Raw genomic sequence first — 23762 nt, 5'->3', positions numbered from 1 at the left:
AGATAGTGTTTCGTTACTGGAAGTAGGCATAACTGAGAGGAGAACTTGGTGAGGCTTTCCATTATTGGGACTCCAGAATCAGCAGCTAAATTGGAGTGCCCTTTTAAATTTATTTATTTTCATAGGAGAAGAGCACACTGGAACTGCTTGCCCAGGCTCAGATGGCTTTCCCAGGAAAGTGCTCATATTGTGCCACATTTCGGCGAGCTCTGACGCATGCCAAAGTCAGCTGGAAAGGTCTTCCCAACAAAGTCAACAGTAGTGGATTTTTCTTTCTGTATTGATTTGCTCAGATGTTAATGTTTGATGCAGGTTGTTTGCTTAGGAGTTATAAAAAGAAAGACGTTGACGTTGTTCAAAACAGGAAAAGGGTATGAAAGAAACCAAATGTGTGCTATTCCACAAGTTTTACTCTGCTGCATGTGGAACATAGTTGTTGTAAAAACTGTGTAAACCAGAATTAGAAACCAGAATTTCTATATTTATAATTTTGTTGGGTGTTCTCGTGATCATTTAGTCTACTGTTAAGGCTAGAAAACTTAATGCTCTCAAAGCCCATCCAATTACATCTCATTAGCATTTAATTCAGCTCAGTAATATATCCAGTGTGCAGGATTACAGATGTGTCAAATGCTCTCAGCACTTGCTTGGAGCGCAAAGTCAGAGCCATCGGTGCTGTTCTTCTGTTTGCGCTGTGTCAGGCGTTTGTACACAGAGGAGTTTGCAGATCTGGAAACGGCAAGCAGAGCAAGCAGCTCAGGCTTAAAGCCATGTTGCGTAGAAATGGCTGTCCTTCAGGGCTCTGTGTGCCAATTGCAGAGATGCACAGGAATATGAAATCTTTTCCCTTCCCTCACACCTACAGAAACCGTACGCCTGTCAGATTCCTGGCTGCTCCAAACGCTACACCGACCCCAGCTCGCTGCGCAAGCATGTGAAAGCTCATTCAGCCAAAGAACAACAGGTGCGTAAGAAGGTAAGACTCACCAGGCAAGAAGTGACACATCTCCAGGTCTCCACAGTTTTTTAATTTAACTTTAGTTTATATATTTTCAAATCAGGGCTCCTCTGTGATACTGCTGCAAGAAAACTCAAATTGTGCTCATTTCCCTGTTGGATTTTAATTGTTATTGCTAATCAGTTCACTTTATAGTTTTGCACTTCCAAGGCCACCACCTGGTAGTTTCAGTTTGTCCCACGCTTTCTGCCCAACCATTTCTTTCCTGTTCACAAACCCAAATTTTGCTGTCATTCGCATAAAATGTTCACGCATTGAGTCTCTGTAAACAGCTAGTAAATACATGCTAGCAGATTATCTCGAATTCAAGTGAAACTAAGACAGCATACTATGGAAACGTCAGAAAAGGAGTGCTTGTAATCGATCAGAATGAACCCCCACACTCTTCTCCCACCACATCTGTATTTTAAACACATTTATAAATCATTCCAAACCCAGACTGCGAGTTGTGTTTCACTAGTGTTAGATTCAAATAAGCATTTTGGTTTCTACAGGCTGAATCCTGAACTCATTATTGAATGGGAAGGCTTATGGGTTCCAGCTCAGGATCAGAGACTTGTTTATTACGCATTTGTACACGCAGTTTGTAAACAGATGATTGGGACCCCACAGAGCCGGGCTGTGACAGAACAGACCATGAGCATATTTGCAGCCCAGGAGTGGCAGGGAATACACGGCTTAGCAAGCAATGACAATTAGTTCCAACAAGCAGCAGCGTTGTCCTCAGATCCAGTCAGAACTTTTATGTCGGTGGGCAGGGCTGGAAAGGACTACCCAGGATTGCAGCCCAGCTTTGTTTTATAGGGTAATGTGGTTTCACTACAGCTCTCGCCTTGGAAGGTTCCTCAGAGTGTGCTGTGCACATGCCTCCCACACCAGAGGTCGCAAAGCACTTCTCAACAATACCGTAAAGCAACCTTTAGGTCTTACTGAGGGTAAGAGACAAAAAGCTGTAACCATAATTGGCCACAGAAAGAGGTAGACTAGCATCAAAATCTTTTGCAATAGCAAGATCTTTGCAACAGGAAGATTTTGTTATATGAATTTCTCAGATGACCCCAGAAAGCAACCATGCTCTGTATTCTGAGGGAGAGAACTGCCCACCTCTTTCCTTCCAGTGGTTGCTGACATAATTCTTGGGGAAAAGAAGGAGGGAATTCTTTCCTAATAGCAGATATGGGTATCGTTTGTTCAGCTCTAACTACAGGGCTGAATACAGGAACTCATTAGCACCCTTTACGTCTGGACAAAGGAACAGTCCCCATTATTACACCCCAACACCTGATGAGGCCAATTGCCAGTTCTGCAGAGGAAGGTGGAGAAAATACCTAAATCTAAACTTTGCATTAAGGGACAAAAAGTACTTCCTGGATAAGCAGCAGGAGGCCTTAAGCATAGAACGAATACAGCAGGGCAAATGCTCTGCACACTCATTGCAAACTCAAGCTACTTGGACTTACCAGGACATCAAATATCCAGGGTTTCATATCTCGTAATCTCCTAGCTTGAGGAGTTTTTCTGCATGTATACACATACCCTCCCGTAGACTTATCAAGTCTATCTTAAAATAATGTCAATTCCTTGCTTCCCACACCTTATTTGGTAGACCAAATCTAAATCTGCTCTCCTCCAGAGGTTAGAAATCATCTTCAGATTTCCTGTCTCATTTGCCCATGATAACTTTATGAATACTTGATCCTGTGTCTTTTTTCCTTTAACCTAAAAGGCATCTGAGAAAGCAGTAGATTGGAAGAGTATTTTGATCAGGCTCTCTTAACAGGGACCAAACCGAGTCTGATTCATAAAGAAATAATAAATATTTCACTTAAGCATATTACAGGAAAAAAAAAAAACACACACACACCACCCTTTCACAACTAAGTAAATCTCATTGTTATTGAAACAGTGACAGTCTACTTTGGACTTCGGACATAGGATAAAACGGGAAAATACTGTTCACACTCACTTGCTCAATTTTGGTTACAGCTCTGGAAAGGCAGTTTCCTGTTGGCATCAGCTTCCTAGGAGTTCTGAGTGGCGATGATTTAGCCAAGAAAGAAAAATGCTCTGCCTGCATGTCTCAGTTGAGATATGCTACCAAAATCTGCCATCTCTGATACAAAAGAAAATGCCCTGTGCTGAGACTTACATCAAAGGAACCCTGAATATTACGAACATGGCTTAGATGACTGCAGCGGTAATATTTGGTTGTTCTGAACAGCTTTACAAGCACAAAATATGAGAAAGTTAGCTGTTAATTTAGTAGTAGTTTAAGTTTAATTGGCTGCAGATGCACTTTGTGATCCAAATGTTAGATGTTTATTGTGATCAAACAAATGGCTGTATAGCAGAATTCTGAATAGGTTTGCCTGGATCTTTTATTTAGAATAACCAAACCCAGGGGAGATTGGTATGCAAAACTGTAAACAGAGAGACAATAACTATTTATTAATGGCTATAGAATATGATGGCTGTGTGTGTAATGTGAGCACTATATTATGACAAAAGCTTGGCAACGTCAGCATGTTTGAAAGAGAATTAGAAATGCTTTTCTTTCTTAATTCTCCTCTCCTGCTGTTTTAATATGATCGACATTGTGGTTTTCAAGAGTTTGCTTCAGACACTTTTGCCAGAGCTTTAATTTACTTGGAGAACAGCTGACATATTGGTGATACCTCGTACACATTACTGACAGCACATTATTCCACCAGTTCTAATCTGATAAGCACAAACACTTTTCTTTCCCTATCAAATGTCTTTCCAAGTGTTACAGTAAGAATGTCATGCAATCCTTTTGCCACAGAACCCAAGAAACTACAGAAAGCCTGAAAATGTGCAGTTAAACTACTGTGGAAGGTTTGAAGAAACCCAGGGTACATTATTTTCTGGAGCAAACTGCTCTTGATTTAAGATTAGCACACTTAACTTGTGTGCTTAAGAAAACCCAAATTATCTTTAATTAGAAATGCCACATAATAGATATATCCTAAATTACACCAAGTTGCTGAGAATGTCATTTTGCTCCTTCCTTCTGTACATAATCTTTAAGCAAAGAGACATATGAAATTAATTAGAAGTCATTTGGTTTACTTTGAAATAAAATGTTTGTTTTATCTTCCTCTTGTAGCTAAATTCATGTACTGATATCGAACAGGATGTACTAAGTGAATGCTTAGCTATACAACAGCTCCACACATCTTCACAACACATTTTGGATGGGAAATGTGGTCGATCTGTAGGTCATCATGATTTAATTACAGGTAAGAATATTTCTAATAAGTATCATGCTAATGTCAATATAATAACAGAAAATACTGTGCGTCTGATTTGCCACTATGGAAGAGGTTAGAAAAAAAAACAACAAATAAAATGAAATAATTTTGTGAGTTCTTTGCTAAGATCATTCATAAAACATTTTAGCTTAGGGCCAAATGAATCTGTTTTAAATTGATTTAGGAGCTCGGTTCAAGCTTTCCAGATAAACCCTAGCTTGTTCCTCTTGAGACTTAGAGAAAACCAAAGGTAAACTGGGATTAGAAAACAAGAATGCCAGATGCTCATTCACCTGCACCAAGGGATGAGCTGGTGCTCTTTATTATTGTATTTTGCTTTGTAAGAGCAAAGTACTAAATAACTACAATTACCTAGGCAAGAATTTCATCCTTTTTTCCTCACACCAAATGTTAAAAACAGCAGCAACAAAATCATCCTGTTTGACACCTCCTATTCCCCTTTCTAGTTTAAGTTGCACTAAAACGTTGGAATGTACCTGGTGAGCAGGACGGAGTAGGAAGGGAAATGACCCATCATTCCAGCAGTGGGGGAGTCTGCAGTCCCGGTTTATATGTGGCTCCTCAAAAAGTGGCAAGAAGCTGGAGGGACTTGGGGGGATTACTTCAGTTCTCTGGCTTTGTCATCTGCACTCCTGAGGTGTGTGAGGGCAACACATGGCCTCCGCTCTCCACCCTCGGCAGTCCAGCCTCTCCCTTCCAGGCAGGACAGGAAAGCCCAGTGACATTGCCCTGAGGATTGGGGTGCAGTTAATAACCTCAGGAATAGCCTCAGATTTCAGGTGGCCACAATAAAACAAGAAAAAAGTTACTGCTTACAGATAAATGGACCAGCCCTGACCTCACAGTGTTAGTTCTGAGAACCTCTTCTGAAATTAAAGGTTTAGTCTATCAATAATACTGGCTTTCTCCAATAATTTCTTTGCTGATTGTATCAATCTGTCACAGGGTTGTTGTAAAAAACAGTAAATCTTTCCTGATACTTCCATCAGGTCACCCTATAAGAGACCCCGTCACATGCACAGTATGAAAAAGTGCCAGGGAAAATAAATCACTATTTTACAGTGAAACAGAGGTTACTTCATATTATGTGTGGTGTAATTCCATAGGCAAAACTGTTCCTCTATCATTATTTACAGCAAATAAGCTAAAGTGATGATCCTTACAGATTTAAAGCATAAGGACATTCCTGCTGCCACCTACAGTTTGCATGTTTGCTCTTTCACATAAGAAGAGGTAATATTTCTGGACAAAGCAGCTGTAATACTGTATATAGGATATGTATGGATGAATACTGTATATGACGGTCTCTTAATGCCACTTGAAAATATGAAAGTGTTCATGGTTTGAGCTTTTTTTTTTTTTTTTTTTTTCAAAGAAACCACATTATTAATGTGCAGAGCTCTGGGCTTTAGGGATCACTTGGATTCCTGGAGAGTTTCAGTTTTGTCTTTCTCCATGTTAAAGCACATTTTAAATATGTCAGGGATGAAAGCCAATCATAGAAAAATGAAATATGTAAAAAACTCCCGTCCCTTGTGTCGAACTTCAAAGCAGGTTTGTGCTTAGGACTGGGTAAGACAGTGAGCAAAAGAATATTTTGCAGTCAGAGGAGCCCATTGTTTGCTTAGATCTTCTTTTACCTTCCTTGTAAGTTGCTTCATGGCTGCTCACATGAAAGTCTAGCAGTGCCCAAGAGTTTCTCTCACTCTCCCTGCAAAGGAAGTTATCTCCATTCAGGTAATCCCATGCAGACATCTTCTCTGGGCATGCCCGTTTTGTTATTGTTTTTTTCTGGTCTCTCCTGGCGTAAAGCTGAAAAAAATTGCTGCTAGTCACAGATGCTCAGAGTACCATTTTGGCAACAGATGTTAAGGTTAAAGGCCAAGCCATTTAAATTATTGATTGATGACTTATATTTACAAGCTGAGGTGGTCAATGCGTGAAGAGGCCCAAGATGCACAGTCCTGGACTGGGTTGCGCTTGCAGGAGCAGTCATTTATAACAGCTCCAAAGGCTTCCGTGTGACTTCAGGTACTAAGAATATCATAGCTCCCTGCTGAAAAAAAGGGAAAAGAAGCTGGAAAAGAAGAGAAATTTTTGGAACTATTGAAAATGATACTGAGTGAGGCTGGAATAGCAACTGCTCTTCCTCCTTGACTTCTTTCATTGTAGAGGCACCTGGTTTCTCAGGCAAAGGGAGTGCCTGCAGCAAGGGAAATGCAGCATTTCTCTGACGTCAAAAGACTCTTCCTTACTGTTAGGGATTGGCAGTGGGAAGGACTTACCCGCCATCGTGTCGGCAGGTACCTCTTGCTTCTCTGAACAAGACAGTTCACTCTCATTCTTTTCTGATAAACTGCCACTGCCGTTATTTCCTTCTAAAAGCACTGTTGTTGCTGGGCTTCACACCCAGTCATGGGATCAGAGTGACAGCAGCAGCTCCAAATTTTGAGTGTTTTAATTCTGGAAATACACACATTGAAACTTGACAGCCAAAATGAGTTCCAGTAGCAGACTAAATGGCTCATGGCCTGTGTAGTGCCTAGCGTGGTACGCCCGGCACAGCGCCCATGGGCAGAGAAGGGTCTGTCCCTCTGAAGGAAGTAAAGTTAATATTCTGTCAGAGTGCCCTTGTTTTGAACTTAATTTAAAATAAGTTCAATTTGGCCCTTAGTGACTCAGCAGAAGTGAATAATGTCTCACTGCAGACTCACATGGAATCTCACAGTAAACCCCGTCTTCCATTGCTTGTGCCACATGGCCTTGTAAGTACTCCTAATTACAGGCAGACACCCTCAGCAAGCAAAGCGAGCGAACAATAGGGGCGATGCTTGGCCTACGTTGGCTCGTCTTTCGGCTTTCTCACTAGCCAGAAGCTTCAGGGCGGACAAGGCCCGCTCAAAGCAGGAGGCTGTGCAGTCTCAGAGCTTCATCGCCAGGCCCAGGAGCACACGGCACTGTGTCTGGTGCCAGAGCAGCCTCGCAGCTCCCTTTTTGCTCTCCCTGGCCCAGTGTTTTGCACATCGGGGCTCTGGGCCTAGTCTCATTTCCTTAGGAAGCGAGACTTACGTAATCGTTCTGCTCGCCGCTGTCCACATGTGTGTCAGTCCCCTTCCCCACAGTATTTTTTTTAATACGTTAGCCAAGCTCAACCACATTTGACAAACGCCCCAGAGATAATTGCGTTCTGATGAGTTTCATGAATCCTGGCAGCTGGATACCAGAGAGTGGCACCCAAAATGAGCGTTCCCCCCGCGGGAGCAGCAGGCAGGGCTCAGCTGGGCCACATGCTGCTTGGCAGCCGCCAGCGCACGTGTAGCGCCACATTTGTCAAAGCGTCATGGAGGAGATGGGGACAGCTGGCTTTATCCCGACGTGCTTCAGCTGAGGTTGCGGTGGGCTGCCGATCTAGCGGTGCTGCAGGGCCGGGCTGTCAGTGCGAGGGCAGCCAGCGGCGTCTGGGGTGAGGCAGCACACGCTGCGGTGTGGCAGGAGGGCCGGGGGGACGTGAGGACAAGAGATGCCACGTGTCCAACCCAGCAGGAGCGAAGGCGTTGTGGTGAATAAAGATGTAGGAAAAGGAAAGCTCACTGGTGAACTAACCCCACAAACCTCAGCACACATGCTCCAAGCAGGGGACTTTTCCAGAGAAGGTGTAATCAGTAAGTGAAAACATGGATGAACTCAGGATAGATGGAAGAAGCCCTGCTTTAAATGGGAGAGGAGCTCCAAGGCTGGTGTGGGCAGTGGGTGTCTGCCCAAGTTGTTCCACAGCTGGGTAAATTCCTCTGCGTACTGGTCCTGGCAAAGTGTGAAAAAAAAAACTCTCAGAAACTGATAGTGGCAGCAATTCTAGTTTCATTTTCTTTTCTAATGGTGTGGGTTTGAGTACATGGGATCGTGCAGGACACAGCTCTTGGACATAAGGATGTGTGGGGTGTTCTTATTAATGTTTTCTTGCCTCTCTAGAGGGGCCTGCTGACTGTGATTTTCTTGTTCTTGTAAAAGTAATACCTGAGCAGTAGCTGAGAATCAGGTACTCTGGTACTCTGTCTTCCTCATCCACCTCAAGCAAAGAATTGAAACCATTCTTGGTAGCTGGGGCAGTAAGGAAGAGCCCAGAGGAGACCTCTGAAACGTTCATGAACTGTTCAGGGGTGGGATTGTAAGACAAAAAAAATGAATGTGTTTACTGGCTGCTACGCTATTAGAACTCTCTTCTGTGAGTTTTTTAACTTTTTGGGTGAGCTATCACCAAGGGGCCATTAAGGCTATCTAAGTCTGATAGAGAGCACAAATCTCCCTTCTTAGATTCAGCAGTTTCCTCCAGGCTGTGCTGCCAGTATACCTGAGCTGCATGTGGAAATACAGCTCAAGTGTGAAATGGCACAGCACAATCAAAGTCAAATGGGTGTTTGGCTCATCTGCCAAGCCTGAGAATGAATGTGTGAACAAGAAGGGTCTGTGGCAAGTGGAATCGGTTATAGTATAAAATGGACTGAAGTCACCAGCAGAATAACAGTGTTCTCAAAATGTAGCATCCTAGCTACTGACTTACTGTTATCAGAAGAGGCTTTGACAAATAAATCCTCGCATCACCTGGGAACATCTGACTTCTTAAAACCCCTTCTGTCTGGCTTTCGGTGCAGAAAGCAAGTTGTTTTCACTGGCTGGTTGACAAATGTTCTGTCTAGTGGGAGACAGAGATGACGTGGTTCATTTTCATTCTTTTAGATCTGTCAACAGCCGAGGACTCATTGTTCATGAGAGGTTTTTGACTCATCTGAAGTCCCTGACAAAGGTGGCTGGAATCTTGCCCTAGTGGTTCTAACTCTTCAGTCACAAAGAAACAGATGCTGACGCTCAGCCGTTGCTTACCCACCCGGAGGGCTGTCACACATTCTGCCCGGCCTCAGCTTTTCCTGTTGCTTTCTGCCCGTTACATGTCCCTGAGAGGGGCTGGGATGAGTGCCATCCCGAACCCTGCCAGTGGTGTGGGACACGGCAAAGCACGGCTGACACACAGCTCCCTTTTCCTCGGTGTGTAACTCTTGCACACTGAGCAGGGGAGGAAGGGTGAACGCTGCAGAAGGAAAGAAGGCAAAGAACCTAGCCCTCAGAGGATGCATGGGGACTGCTGGGCTGTAGCTGGGCAGTGTGGGAGCTGGAAAACCTCATCTGCCCCCCACAACTTTCACAGTACAATGTCAGTGGCTGCCCTGGTCCATGTCTGTGTACACGCCCCGGTGGGCCAAAACTCTGGGAGATGTATTGTAGGTAAACGCAGAAGGGGGGAGACAGGCAGGGAAGCAGAGAAAAGAAGACCAGGCTTTTCCAAGAACTGCACTTAGAGGAGCCAGGTCTTTTTTCCCCCTGCCATAGGGTGGCATGAGCAAACAGCATCTAGAACACCAGGCAGCAAGCAGTTCTGCAGCTTCCCTCCTTACAGAGCCCGCCCTCGGGGCAGCCTTTGTGCCAAGAGCTGGAGTCAGGGGCCTGACCCCGAGATAGCCTAGATTTGTCTTAGTACATGGCTTAGAAGAGACATTGTAAGAAAAAAAATCCTTTATCCCAGGATCTTAATCCAGCTGTCAAAGCTTCCTCAACGAAGCACGTGCTTGAAGACATGATAGGCATTTGGCTATTGGTGCCTGACTGCTATGGCACAGAAGAGTAGCCAGAGTCCTAAAAACTGGAAATAATAATCTATCTACTACTAAACTTGTTGATTTTGTTGTCTCATTGAAAATTTCTTCTCATTCCTCTTTGCATTTAATTTATTGAGGTTTCATTTGTATCAATATGTGATATTTTTTAATGGTCTGGGATGTCCAGCACTATACAAACTGAAAGTCAAATTAAAAACTGAAATGAACAGTGAAAAAAAATCTAGATCCTGCTCCCCCTTACACAAACACAGTACTCTGAATTGAGTGTCTAATTAAGGTACCACGTACCACTCTGCTGCCAGTATGAGCTCCAACGTGCTGCCAGCAGCTGAGCGCTGCAAGTGCTCCCTCAGAAGAACGGAGAAGGCAGGGTGAGAGTCCTGCCAGGTCCCACAGGCTGCTGGGGGGAGTGCGTACACGTCTCCAGTCACAGGACCATCCGAGAGTGTTGGAGGAGAGACACACGTGTGTCAAAATGCCTTGATACAGTTTGAGTGCCATGGCAAATGTGGGTATTCACTATCACGCCGGGTGTCTGGGTAGGCGACCCCCCTGGCAGGAGGACTGCCCCAGCAGAGGTGTGCTGCTCTGTGCGTGTATCGGGGTGGGCTGGGGGACAGGGAAGGAGTCAGGGACTGTTAGGTTACTTGGATGCTCCTTTCCTTATTTTATGTTGCAAAACGATGTTTGTTTTTTCACAGGCATGTACAGTGGTTCCAGTGCTAACCATAATGGTCCCTCACCAGGTATATTGCCACCTCCTCACGACATCCCTTCAAGACACCATCCTCTTGACTCCACCCTCTCCAATCCACATCACCATCAGTCACCGTTGGAAAGTGCCAGGGAAGGGTATGTGTGTGAAACATGCTTGGCCTCTGTCTGGCAGGATAGTGAATGATTAATTGTTTATCTTGGTTTGCATGAATGCTGTTTGAATGAAAAACACTGACTCAAACTAAGCAATTCCGTTTGTTTTAGAATCACAGAGTAATTTAATTTGGAAGGGACCTCAAAAGTTCATCTCATCCATCCACTGTGCAAAGCAGGGCAAGCTTTGACATTACTAAAAATTTGACATTACAGCCCTGTCTTTGTCTTCCACAAAATACACTGAGATTTTTTTTCTTCACAGAGTGCAATTGCATTTAATTTTTTAAATTCTTCCTCAATGACTTCTTGTAGATTTGGATAAGTGCAGAGAACTTTTCTTAGCTAAGATGAAAAAATTCTCAAAGGATAAAATCCAAACTATGACTCACTCGGGAATAAGGCAGTGTTTGCCTTTGTAAGACTTAGTTTGTGTCAAAATGGCAAGTTTTCTCACTTCCTTGCTCTCTGTTGAGATTTTCGGTAATACGTTTTTCAGCTGAAAGCATTGACCAGTAAGATCCTAATCAGGGAAGGGGATATTATCACAATGATTGCAGAGATTGCATTGCTACAGTATAGATTGTATTGCATTGCTACATTATGTGATATTCCTATAATACCATTTGTTCAAGGATCTCAAAGCATCTCAACAGCAAAGAATCTCTGTAAGCCACAAAATTCAACTCATCTTTCTGCTACACTCTTGGTGCCTGCACTCATGCAAATCACACATCAAACTTTTTTTTTTTTTCTTCCCAGTACTTTGGACAGGGAGGGTACTCTGATTTTGCTTTTCTGATGGGAACTTAAGACACAGAGAGAAAAGAGACCTTTGCCTAATAATATGTTGGGGTTCTTCAGCAAAGCCAGCGAGTGAATGTAGATTTTTTCTTTGTCAGTGACTGACCCATCCCTTCTTTTATATGGGGAAAGGAAAGTCCAGGAAGTTTTAATTGTACTCTTTAAGCAACAGACAGAAAGAGGGGTGCATGGAAAGAGCGCAACAAGGAAAATACACCTGGAGTAGTTGGAGAACTGTCTGACTGAGGAAATTCAATTAGAAACAAGCTACTGCCTTTTTTTCTGAATTGGGGAATGAATGCTGTAGAAAGCTTAGCTTCTATACCTTGTTCCTCCCTCAGCCACCTCTTCTGACCCGTGCCAGTAACAAGTGCCTCTCCACCATACAATGCATATCTGCCCATCATAGGAGTAGACTTCGTCCCCAAATTACTGAAAAGCTTGCATAAGATGTCTGCGCCCAGTCCCTCTCCCCCCTGCCCTGCCACCCACATTCCTGACCTTTTATTTCCTGTTGACAGACTCATGCCCATGGCAGAGACATGGCCAACAAGAGGCACTGGGCACGAGGATTTAGGTGGAGGTTGCACCAGGTAAATGTGAGGTTTTCTGTAGCAGAGAAGGCAGTGAGTGCAAACAGGAGGAATGGAGATGAGAGCCAAAAACGAAGGTAATCCACAAGCTATTCTTTCCCTGCAGCATGGGACTAGTTGAGCCCAGGGGAGTAGGGTTCTTTGCTCTCTGCTCCCCAGTGCAGTGCTCAGCTGTTTCTTCCTTCAGGTAGGATAGGCTTCCTAGGGGAGTTAAGGCACAAAAGACCAACCGAGAATGAAACAGACTAAAGGTACACTATAGGAGGGATTTAACTGGTGGTCAGTGAGGTAGATTTGTTTCCAAAGCACTTTACATCTTGGTACTGTTAATAAGAAATGAAATCAAAGATCTGACCAGAATGAGGGCAGCAGTCAACTTTCCAATTTGAGGAGTCGGAAGCTCCCAGATAAATTCTCCATCCTGCCCCTTGTGTCTCCCCACCAGAGAACGGCACTTATCTTCAGCACTCCCTGTGCTGAGTGAGCTGAGCTTCTCACCAGCTTCTTCTCCAGATGTTGTGATCATTTGCTTAGGCCAAAGCTTACATCAGAATGGTCACTGCTGTTTTCAGTTCTAGTGGAATTAGTATTCTTTCTCAGTGGAGACAACAGTGCTGATGCATTATCTCAGTGCTTACATACTTAAGTAATGCAAAGTCTTCGTGGAAACACCATAGTTAATATCCTATGACAAAATGTAAGCCTGGGATTATAACAGATTTCTATCCATGAACCAAACATCAGGAAGTAGAGAAGGGAATGTATTTTTAATGGTTATTTTAAAACAGGCTATCTAGTTTCATGACATAATGACTTGGAATTTTTCAGGATCTCAAATACCATTTTCTAAACTCAAATAATACGCATTCAGTATTGTCACACCCAGCTCCAGATCTTCTTTCTGTATTTTAACTGTTTATACTTACATTATTAAGGACTGCTGAAATAAAGCCCATCCATGGCATTTTAATTGCAAATACAGAAAGCTTAGTGTGAACTAAGAGTCTTTGAATTTCATTTAGCACAGTTTTGTGTAAAGCATTCATTCATTTAACTAGGAAAAATCACTTAATAATCTAATACCTGGAGCCACCCACTGAATTCTAGACCTGTCACCCCTTTACCAGTTCGTAGCAGCATGCCATTACTCATACAAAATACACATGGTTTACAATAGCAAAGAAAGAAACACCTAACACTACCTTTCTTCATGTGAACTGCTCTAGCTGGCTGGCACACGTATAATGTTTTGCCTCATTTGTCAGCTGTCTCAGCATTCATGTTTAAGTAAATGCAAAGAATTTCTATACTGTGAATCAGTACGATGACAAGACTGGATTGCATAGTTTAAGTCTGTGGAATGAACTAAATGATTATTATCAAGAAATCTAATTACTGAGTCATCAAATACGCAAGATGCCAAAAACTACATGAGGCAGAGTACAAATAGTCTACTCAAGTTCGACAGAATATTCAGAATTTGATTTAAAGCTTTTTTTTTTTGAAAATAAAAAAAAAAGCCCTATGCCATACCATCCTTTGCCAAAGTCAATACCAAGTGCAGCAGTCAATTTTCCCAAATGGTTTACTAGGACATTTAAATAGTTTGACAAAATTATCTAATTCACTTGAAAATGTTCTAACAAAATCTGACTTCATTACCAAACGTATTTATACTGGCATTATACAATACGGAGAATATTTTTTCAAATTCTGGTATGAAGTATACGCTAGCCCAAATAATTTACTTTAACTTATATTGATATTAATTAAACTAAAAGTGTGTGACTGAGAAATACTTTGGCATCCAGAAAGTGGGCTTGTCATGATCCGAGTTTAAATGTATATTTATTTTTTACTTCAGGTAGCAAAATGTTATTTTAGCATGTCTTGTAGCATATGCCATGTACAATGTCTAATTTGGTTTCATTTTGTCCATTGCAAAAGTACTCCATTTTGATTTGTAGCAGTATGAAGATGGAAGCACAGCTTTTAGTATTAAATCTTAGGTGGATGTTGCACTTGGCTTTCTCTCTGCTATTTTTTTAGCTGGTATTATCTAAGTCATCTAAAAATGTACTTAGTTGTATTTGTAGACCAGTTCCCTAAGTTCCAGTTTAAAATGTTTAGTGTGATAAATTATCGGTTTAAATGAAACTGATCTGACTAAAGTTAAATGAGTTTAAGTGGTGGTGCAAAGTAAGGGATTTGCACCAATTCAGCTTAATGACCGAACAAGGTCACTTTGTAGGATCTGAACACAGTCCCTCTATAAGTGACTGTGAGGCCCTCAGTCACTCGTGCTGCTCATAACAAACAGCACTTATGTTCTCAAAAGAAGCTGGGGGGACTGACAAATAATAACTTCACCAAGGTGATGTGTCTCCAAGGGAAAGGAAAGCAAAACTATTTTTTATATCCTCCTGTGGCAATTTAGGTCATTTCTGCTCTGTAAACACAACAGTAAATGAAGAACTAGTGAGATTAAGACATCTATGATGTCCATAGGTGATGATTAATGAGAACTCTGAATCCAGTCTTATAATTATGGTGAGTCTTTAATATCGAGGATTAAGTCATCAAGGTTAGAGTAAAGGGTTTACAGAACTCTCTTTTGCCCAGGCTTCTCACCAGCTAACTGCAACCAGTTCAAACCATGCTTCAGACCTCCCTGAAGAGCCACTTAACCATACAAAATCACAAGAAACAGGACTTAAGAGCAATCAAATGAAAAGAGACATTTTAATCAGGCTGCTTAAACATCAGAATTTTTGTTTGCTTGCTTGTTAGCACCTGTTAATTCAAATACCACAGAAATACTTCGCTGTAAAGATGTAAAGAGATCTCTGTTAAAAGTTAGTCCTTCATTTCCCTCTACTTCAAGTAAAACAAGGTACACAGAGCCTCCCTTTTTTGCTCAACAAGGGAACACCAGATTTGAAATTCCTGATATTTTTAAGGTTGAAAAAATACGCAGGATAAAATCCTGTGCGTTAGGTTTTTGTTTGTATTACTATCATGTTATACTTAATAAGAAGGGTGTAAGCCAGATCTTGCGTTGGCGGAATCTTTGTAGGAAACAAACTTTTACTCTCAAGAAGTACTCTGGAGAACTAAATACCTACACAGTTTTAAAACAGTTCTTAGGACCAGGGAGATGCATCATTCATTCATTGTGAATTCCACTGGAGAATACTCTTCATTTATAATAGAATACACAAGTCAGTGTTTTAGACTTTCTTTCAAAAGCACTAAAACCAATAACAAGAAACAGATATCCCTGACAGCTGAAAACATTTTCAATGGAGGAAGCCAAGAACCCATCATAATTTATCTCAGTGTTATGGACCTGAGCACGCAAAAGGGGCATCAGTACATCTGTACAAAGAAAGAACAATGTACAGGTGCGGAGCTGAGGTTCATGTAACAAAGAAAATCAGTAATTAAAAGCATCTGGTTGCAAATCCCAAGTCATTTATCTCATTGTAGAAAATGTGATCAGAATTCATTTATAATCATGTCCAGATAGGCTTATACAGTTTTTTTTCCCCCATAAAGCAAAATTAGCATTAGTTTAGGCTTACTTCAATGATACACAGTTAAGAATAACTTAGTGTTTGATCATGGGGTAAAATATTGTTTGGCCATCAGCAGAAATAGGTGGACATGTACTTCATTTATGTTTCTAATAGGGCTGGATTGCCATTCATTAGAGAGCCTAAAAAAGGGAGCGCTATGATCACAGAGTCACAGAGTGGCTGAGGTCAGAAGGGACCCCTGGGTCCTCTCGTCCAACCTCTGCTCAAGCAGGGCCACCCAGAGCAGGGGGCCCAGTCCCACGTCCCGGCAGCTTTTGGAAGATCTTCAAAGAGGAGATCTTCTGGCTCTGTCACCCACACAGCACAGAAGAGCTGCCTGATGGTCAGACAGAATCTCTTGGGTTCCAGTTTGTGCCCATTGCCCCTTGTCCTGGCACTGGGCACCACTGAGGAGAGCCTGGCTCCACCTTGTTGCACCCTCCCTTCAGGCATTCATAAACATTGATAAGACCCCCCCTTGGTGACTGCCCAGAAGAGACACTGTAAGCAAAACTAGCTTAGAGTAAGAGACAGGCACAGAAGAAGGAGGGAGTTTAAAAGAGTTGATCAGAGTAAATCAGGAAGCATTTAAAATGGATTCAACCACAGCTCTTCTGCATTATGTTAATGATCTTAGCCATTACTGGTTTTATCTGTAGGTAAATTGTGTGCTTAACATACGTAAAGCTGATTTTTTTTCTTAGTTCCTTTTTCATTTTGTTTTGTTGTCTAAGCAGAACTTCTGCAGTTAGATGTAAGCTATATACACCAAGCACAATAATTTGTCATGATACAACAACTTGTTAACGTTATCTTAACATCCCCCCCTATTTGGTGTAGTGCCTTTTTGGCTGTAAACTTGACGAAAGCAGGTGTCAGCTACCTGTGAAGAATCTACCTACACCTGGAAGCATCTTGCTGCACACTTGCCAGAGAATAATGACCTTAAATGACTAAAATAAGACAGATCAGTCAAGCGTGCAGTACATGTCAGATAATATAGTGTAGACAATATCTGTGTTTGATTGCATGTCTTAGTAATTGGCTTCCTGGCAATCACTTGAACCTAAGGCAGTGTTCTTTATCTAAATCTGTTTTGATATTTCTTTGAACACATTAAAAATGATTTTTTTATTTTTTTACTTTTACTTTGGTAACATTTTCCTGCTAGATTGTTAGAAAGAATAAGATTTCAAGTTTCTGTTATAGTGCCTTCCACTGTAGTGATTCATCAGTTTCTTTTCAAGGAAAATTATTGAATGAACCCTTAAAAATAAAATGTATTTTAGTTTGGCATAGTTCCAATAACGATCACCAAGATCTAACTGCTCTGCAGAAACTGCATATCAAGTAAGAACAATTGTAAAGATATTACTTTAACATAGAAAAGCCTATGTTTATGTATATGTGAGTCCTTTTGTGTAGGTAATGAAATGAGTTACAAAATAGTTATGTTTTATGCCCAACTATGAGACTTGTGTGTATTTGTTAGAACAGATTGCAAGTGTTTCAGTAACTGTACCTGAAGAGAAGGTCCCTGCAGAAAGCCTTTGAGTGTACCAAGAGAGGACTCCTCTGGCTCCTGTGTAATTTTCATCCAGAAGCTGTTTGCATATCACTGTTGATTGGTATTACTATTCTAAAGCAATTAAATGACCTAAGACTCTCAAGTCGTATTAAAAGCTTCTTTGGATAGTGTTCTCCATGATGCTTATGAAACCTCTCTGAGTGCGCTCGTACACTCACTTGTTGACACTGCTCAGTGAAGATGCAGCACTGGATTAAAGCAGTCCAAAGCAGTATTCTGAATTAAAAAGAGTAGTTTGTACTTATCTAGAAGCTAGGAAGAGGCTGACATTTCCTTAGTCCTGCTTTAAAGGTGCTACACATGGAGGTATTTCACACGCTGCACTACTAGCAGAGCCAGGAATAGAGTCCAAGGCTCTGACCAGCAGGCACCTCTCAAGCCAGCCACAACCAGAGCAAGCAAACAAAACCAAAAATACGGTGTCATATCTTGCAGTCACAGAGCAGAGACTGAGTATCAAACAGCCCCATAACTTGTTTGCTTGCTGTTTATAGAAAAGGATAATAAAATGCAATGATGCAGCAAGGTGCTCATCAATGAATGATTTATAATATATCAGGGAGAGGGGGGAAGAGAAGAAAGGAAGAAAGAAAGAGAGAAAGAAAAGATTCCTTGCATTCCAGAAACCTAGCCAGAGGCACCTGGCAGTGATTAGTGCAAAGGTTCACCAAACTTCAGATAGAGTCTGTCTTTAAAAAAAATAGAGAAAAAAAAGGGAACGGTATAACTGTTTCCTGAGCATGTGCTGACAGAAATTCCCGTAGGGCAAGACCCAGAACAGAAACACGTGGCAAGAGATTGGGCGCTATCCAGAGACCAGATTAGCAGAGCTTTACACATCATTTTTAATATTATGGGGAGAGATGAAAATCAGTGTTAACTTTTTTTTTCTTTTTCATTAAAAAAAAAATAATCTCCTGGTCTTGGAACTTCATTGGACTTTCTCACAATATAAGTAACTGTAAGGCTAGGGGGAGTGAATTTATGAATGAAAGGGTTGGCGTGCTGGATTTTATGGTAGAACCTGGTTTCATGGAAACACCTCAGGTTTTGCAACTAACTGCAATGCTGTACAAGTCACTTACGCTAAATCATGGAGCTTCTTCGCTTTGTGCTTCTCACATTGGTGCTTATTATATACTTTTCTTCATAGTAACGTGAGTTAAAAATAATTCTCAAAGTCTAGATTGTGTTATGTGTCAATATGGTATACATGAGAACTGTATTACGGTATGGTCTTAAAACCCAAAATATATAAAAACTTACTTGAGATAAAGGACAGATGTTTTTCAGTCTGGATGTGGTCCTGTTTCCACTGAACTCAATGGGACATGGGTTGAGGTTCTTCATCTAGCTTAGGAATCTGCCAATCAAGCCATCACATTATAAAAAGGAAAAAAGAAAAAAAAAAGAAATGACAGTTTTCATATTGGAAACATCCCTATCTCAGATATTTCTCTTTTGTGGTTACGTTTCATTCTCAATTATTATTGAAGAATCTTAGTTTGAATTTATTTTCATTATTTTTCAATTTTCAATTTAAATATTTGCCATATAAGTGTACTGTGTGTGGTTTATGGCAGTCAAGACATGATGAACTAGATGATGAAAAAACTCCTCTTAAAACTTCTCTAAATCTGGCTTTACAATTTGTTACTCTGTTAATTTGTCCACGAACAGCTATTGAACAGAGTGGCTAAAGCAAAGTACAAAAATATTTCTAACTCCAACCAAGTAGTATGGATGAATATGGAAACCGTACATTACCATCTTGACAGAAAAATCAGTGTCAATATGTATTTATTTTTGGTTCTGTATTTTACAAGAATATTGAAACAAAACATCTGGTGTGAATTGTGAAAATGCACAAATTCTTATGCACCACCACGTACTTGTGGAAACCAACCCAGGAAGCAGGATAAATGATTCTAAAGTAAGATAACGGCACTTGTAGCCTCTTAGGTGAGATTGAGATCTTGTGGAGATCATTGCTAACTCATGGCATTCCTGGATAGTTTCTTCACATACGTCTTTCTTATAATTTAATCTTAACTTTTACAATCAAAAATATGTAACATGAAAACACAATCAGAAGAAAAATTACATAAAAGTCTGGGATTTCTGTTTGAGATTCTTAAAGGTATGCGCTTTATAAAATGAGAAAAGACGGAGTAGTATCTTTTGAGGCTGGACTTTTAATTTAAAAAAATCCTTCTGTTAAGATCCAGATTTCTGTGAGTTTCTACTGGTATGAGTGGCTTTGCAGTACAGGGGAGGAACTGGCTCATTGTCTGTGTCCAACACGTGGTGTAGTGGCTCTTCATGGGTAGTATCCCATCTGACTTCAAGAGCTTACCTTAGGAGGGGCCATGAACCAGGTATTTTACAACTGTGTTTAGCAAGGTGCAGAAATGTGTGCAGTATCATAGTATCAAAGTATGTTATCCACTTAGGATCAGTTCTTCCAATAGTGTTCTGTCAGTTGCGTGGATGACAGAATTACAAAAACACGATTTTTTCTGATTAGTCCTTTTACTTACTTGTTTAGTGATGCATCCTCAGGAGAAGAGTGCATTAGCTTTGTAATTCCACCTGAAATCATAAGTCCCTCAAGACTAGTATTATGTCTTCAGCGCCATCCTACACATGGTGCTTCAAAGGGAATTTGAAAAAACCCACAATACCTGGTCAATCATATGAAGTTGTGTGATGAGTGAAGAGTGAGAATTCCTCTCTGACTTCTCGGGTGATCAGTTTACATCCTGAAGCACAAGATTTGATTACCCCTTGCCTAGCATGGAAATGTTGGTTTTGGCCATTAGATTATTCAGTCCCTTTTAAAAAAAACTAGCTAGACTGTTTGAGTCTGTGACTTCCTGTGGCTATGAATGCCACAGGCCAGGGCATGCTGTGTGAGCAAAATGTTCCTTTTGTTTTAAACTGACCTGCCTCTCCCTGTGGTGAATGCCCTGTTGCTCCTTTATCTTGGGCAGGGTGGAGAGGAGGCTGGCTCCTCCACTGCACCACTGTAAGTCTTCAGGTGAAAAAGCTTTCCTACCTGCTCCATGTATTACATTCAAGTGTTTTTTTTTTCTTTTTTTTTTTTTCTTCACATAAGGAACATATGGTTTCTGATAATGGAGTAATAAAAGCTTTGCAATGTGTTAATTTGTTATTTGAGATAATGAAAACATCATCAGGCATCCTAATAAGACAGGGTACACTGTATCAGCAGTGCAAGCAATCTGTAAGAACTGTTCATCCTTAGCTTTGTCAACAACATCAGGGAGATAGGAAAAAGATGTATTCTCTTGAACAGAAAGATTGAGAATAGTCAGGAGCCCTCGAATTTAATGAATTAAAGAAGGATTTTTCTGCATGTATGTGAGAGATAGGGATATTTATATATATACAAATATATATTTATATTTCTGTTCTATATGTAGGCACAGATATATGTTAAAAGGCCCCAAAAGGACTTGCAAACTTACTGAATTATGCAAGTTACAATTAAAATAAAATATATGGCATATATTTGTTTTTAATATCCAAACCAAAGCAAATTGTGGTTGTAGTACAGTATTAACAGGAAATGTACAGGCTATTAGTTATTGAAACATATGCCTGTGCTACTGCCTGGGAATTTTTAATGTATCCAGCTGAGTTTCAGCTTTAAGTAGTTTGCCATTTCTTCTTCCATACAGAAGGCAGCTCCTTTTAAGCTCTTTTCTGCTGCTAATACATTATATATTTAATTTGTATCAGGAATGACTCCCCCTATCCTTTAACAACCTGAGTGTCACAGCAACCTGAGCAGCAGGCAAATATTCAGGACAGAATTAAAAACAGGTCACTGGCAATGGGACGGTTACTTGATGAAGAACTCTCCTTGGGAGTGCCAGAGCACATGTGCACGCACACGCACAATCGTATTTTCGTGGCCAGCCTGAGCTGTAGGCATTGTGATGACTATTTTAAGGAGACAATCCCCATGATGGCCACTTGTGCTATTACAGCCTGATTTTTCTGCTGAGCATAGCTCTTTCCTAGCTACAAACCGCGCCCTAACGTATGGGAAACGTGAAATTCCCTGCTTGGGAGAGCCTGAGCAGAGCAGATTTTATAGTTACCTGTGCAAACCGCTGGGAACTCTTCACATAGAGGAGGCAGAGCTCGTCGTGTTACACGGCGCGCTCGGGGTTTCGGCTCAAGTTGCTGCGCTGCAAGTTCCTAGGATACTGGCTGCCTGCAGACAGCTATGTTTGCCGAGCTCCAGCACCGTGACAGTGGTGCCGAGTGGAAGCGGGGAGCTGGCAGCCCAGCTCACCCAGCTGAAGCAGGGCCCCGCGCACTGCCGAGCCCCAGCTGCCTCCCCGGTGGCTGCTGGTGTCCCTCTCGCCTCTCTCAACCAGCCACCCCAAAGGCTTCAAGGCACGAGCCCTAACACAACTGCTGAGCTCACGCACAGGCAAAAAAAGAATAGGAAAGAGAGTGTGAGTGGGGACAAGCACTGCTTTAACAGTAGTGACAAGTTCTTCTCACAGGGTTGATCCAACTAGACTTTGGGAAGAGTTAAGTGGAAGCTGGGATTTTCAGCAATCCCCCAGGCAGACAACTTCAATTTACCACTTTTGTTAGCTGTGCACCATGCCTGCACAGAATGTGAAGGTGCAATTACTCCACCAGCCAAACAGCATTCAAGGCAGAACGGGGCCGGCCCGTACGGGGATCGCATCCCTCAGCAGCCAGCACAAGGCATTATGAGAGCAGGCATGGGAAACCCAACACGGGCAGTTGCAGAGTACGTGCTCACCAGGAGCATTTTCTTCCCTCATTCAGCGTAGTTTTTGGCTGGTTTCTGGCCTCAGAGTTTTCAGTACATCTTTTGTTTCTCTTTAAAATGTGTGTGTGGTCATTACCCATATAAATGTCACTATCATGATCTCTTTTAGCTATTACCCTTCCAAAGAAAACAACTGCAATCTTTTTAATCTCTTTTCAGATAGAAGCATTTCCAGGCTTCTAATAGCATTTCTGGCGTGTCGAGGACAGTGTCTCCATGTGCCGTTTGAACGGGCTGGGGACCGTTCTGTAATTTGTGCTTGTGCTTTGCCAGCACTCCCGGCAGCCCTGGCTGAGGCTGTACCAAGGCTTTCCTGCAGGTCCCAGCAGATAACGGCAGCCCCATCTTCATGCAGCACTCACCACAGACACACATTGGACAGAATTTGCAGAGGATACGACGTGTAGCTGGGCAGCAGGACAGATCAGTTTTGTTAAACGCCTTCTCCACCGAGACGTTTGAGGAACAGCTACAGCCGCATGGGAGCTGACCTTTGCGTTTAGCTGCTGCTTAGCAAATAAACTCGGTATTTTCCCCCGAGCATCTGCTGCTCCTCAGCCGTTTGCAGTCTCTGAAAACCATTTTCTGTCTCTGACCTGAAGAGGGCACAGCAGCCCCCCATTCCCCCACCAACACAGCTCTGCGCCCCTCTTTTACCATGCCCATAGACCCAGGCCTTTACCCACTGGTTGGGTAAGGACCATCCCAGCTTGTTTTATTTTTTTTTTTATTTTTTATTTTTTTTGCTGAGTTCTTTTTAATATTCACTTACAAACAAACAAACAAAACCTCCAGCCTAACACTTTTATTTTTTTTTGTATGTTGAGTTTTAGAATTCTGCTTTAGTCCTCTTTATGCACTGCTGGCCTTTGCTAATGGGGGGCTCCCTTTTTCACAAAAAGTTTATTTTCCAGTTCTTAAATATTGAAAGGTTTGAAAATACCCTTGCCTTAACCCATTTAACAATGCTTGTTTATTTCTTCAGTTTAGTTTGGGATATTTGGGCTCTCTTTGGTCCGCATTATATGCCTTATTTTTCTTCTTTGGGGTGAAGGAGTTATTTCATGATAGGATTGGCTTTGACTGGTTGATTTATTTAAGCCCCTCTTAATAGAGCGTCACTGTGACACTGTGTCACTGTGACAGCTTTTGGCAGCATTCCCTTGCTTCTCACGTTACATTTGATTATGCCGTTGTCACAATTAATTCACAGTTCATCTGTATTTACCTCCTGAACACTCCCAGGTAGTGCTTAGCCCTGCTGCACAAGTTTTAGCTCCAGCTGCTCCAGCAGCAGTTGTGCAAACTGGTGAGAAACTGCTGGCCAAAGCATGGCGCGTGCTGCCTGAACGGCTTGTACGCTGTTAGAGGAAGTCACCGGTGTTAGGTTTGATTAGTGATCTTACTTGATTCTTTGTACTCCTGCAATGGTGTGTGCTCCATATTTTTTCCAGCTAGGTGGCATAGATTATAACCTGCTGTGGCGTTTTTATTTCTCCACCTCAG

General features: G+C 41.8%; 1 protein-coding gene across 4 annotated transcripts in view; it reads left to right on the top strand.

Moving 5' to 3' along the window:
* The window catches only part of GLIS1 (GLIS family zinc finger 1), a 191747-nt gene that overhangs the window by 155702 nt on the left and 12283 nt on the right, over positions 1–23762 (top strand). For 2 of the 4 annotated variants that reach the window (XM_040565432.1, XM_040565435.1), the window contains 3 exons: positions 866–976; positions 4146–4278; positions 10682–10832. In XM_040565432.1, the coding sequence (XP_040421366.1) occupies positions 866–976; positions 4146–4278; positions 10682–10832 (395 nt within the window). The remainder of the gene's footprint in view (positions 1–865; positions 977–4145; positions 4279–10681; positions 10833–23762) is intronic. The other 2 variants (XM_040565433.1, XM_040565434.1) reach the window with 2 other exon arrangements.

The sequence above is a fragment of the Cygnus olor genome, chromosome 8, assembly GCF_009769625.2.
Source record: "Cygnus olor isolate bCygOlo1 chromosome 8, bCygOlo1.pri.v2, whole genome shotgun sequence".
NCBI lineage: Eukaryota > Metazoa > Chordata > Aves > Anseriformes > Anatidae > Cygnus > Cygnus olor.
This window is presented reverse-complemented; position numbering and strand designations above follow the sequence as displayed.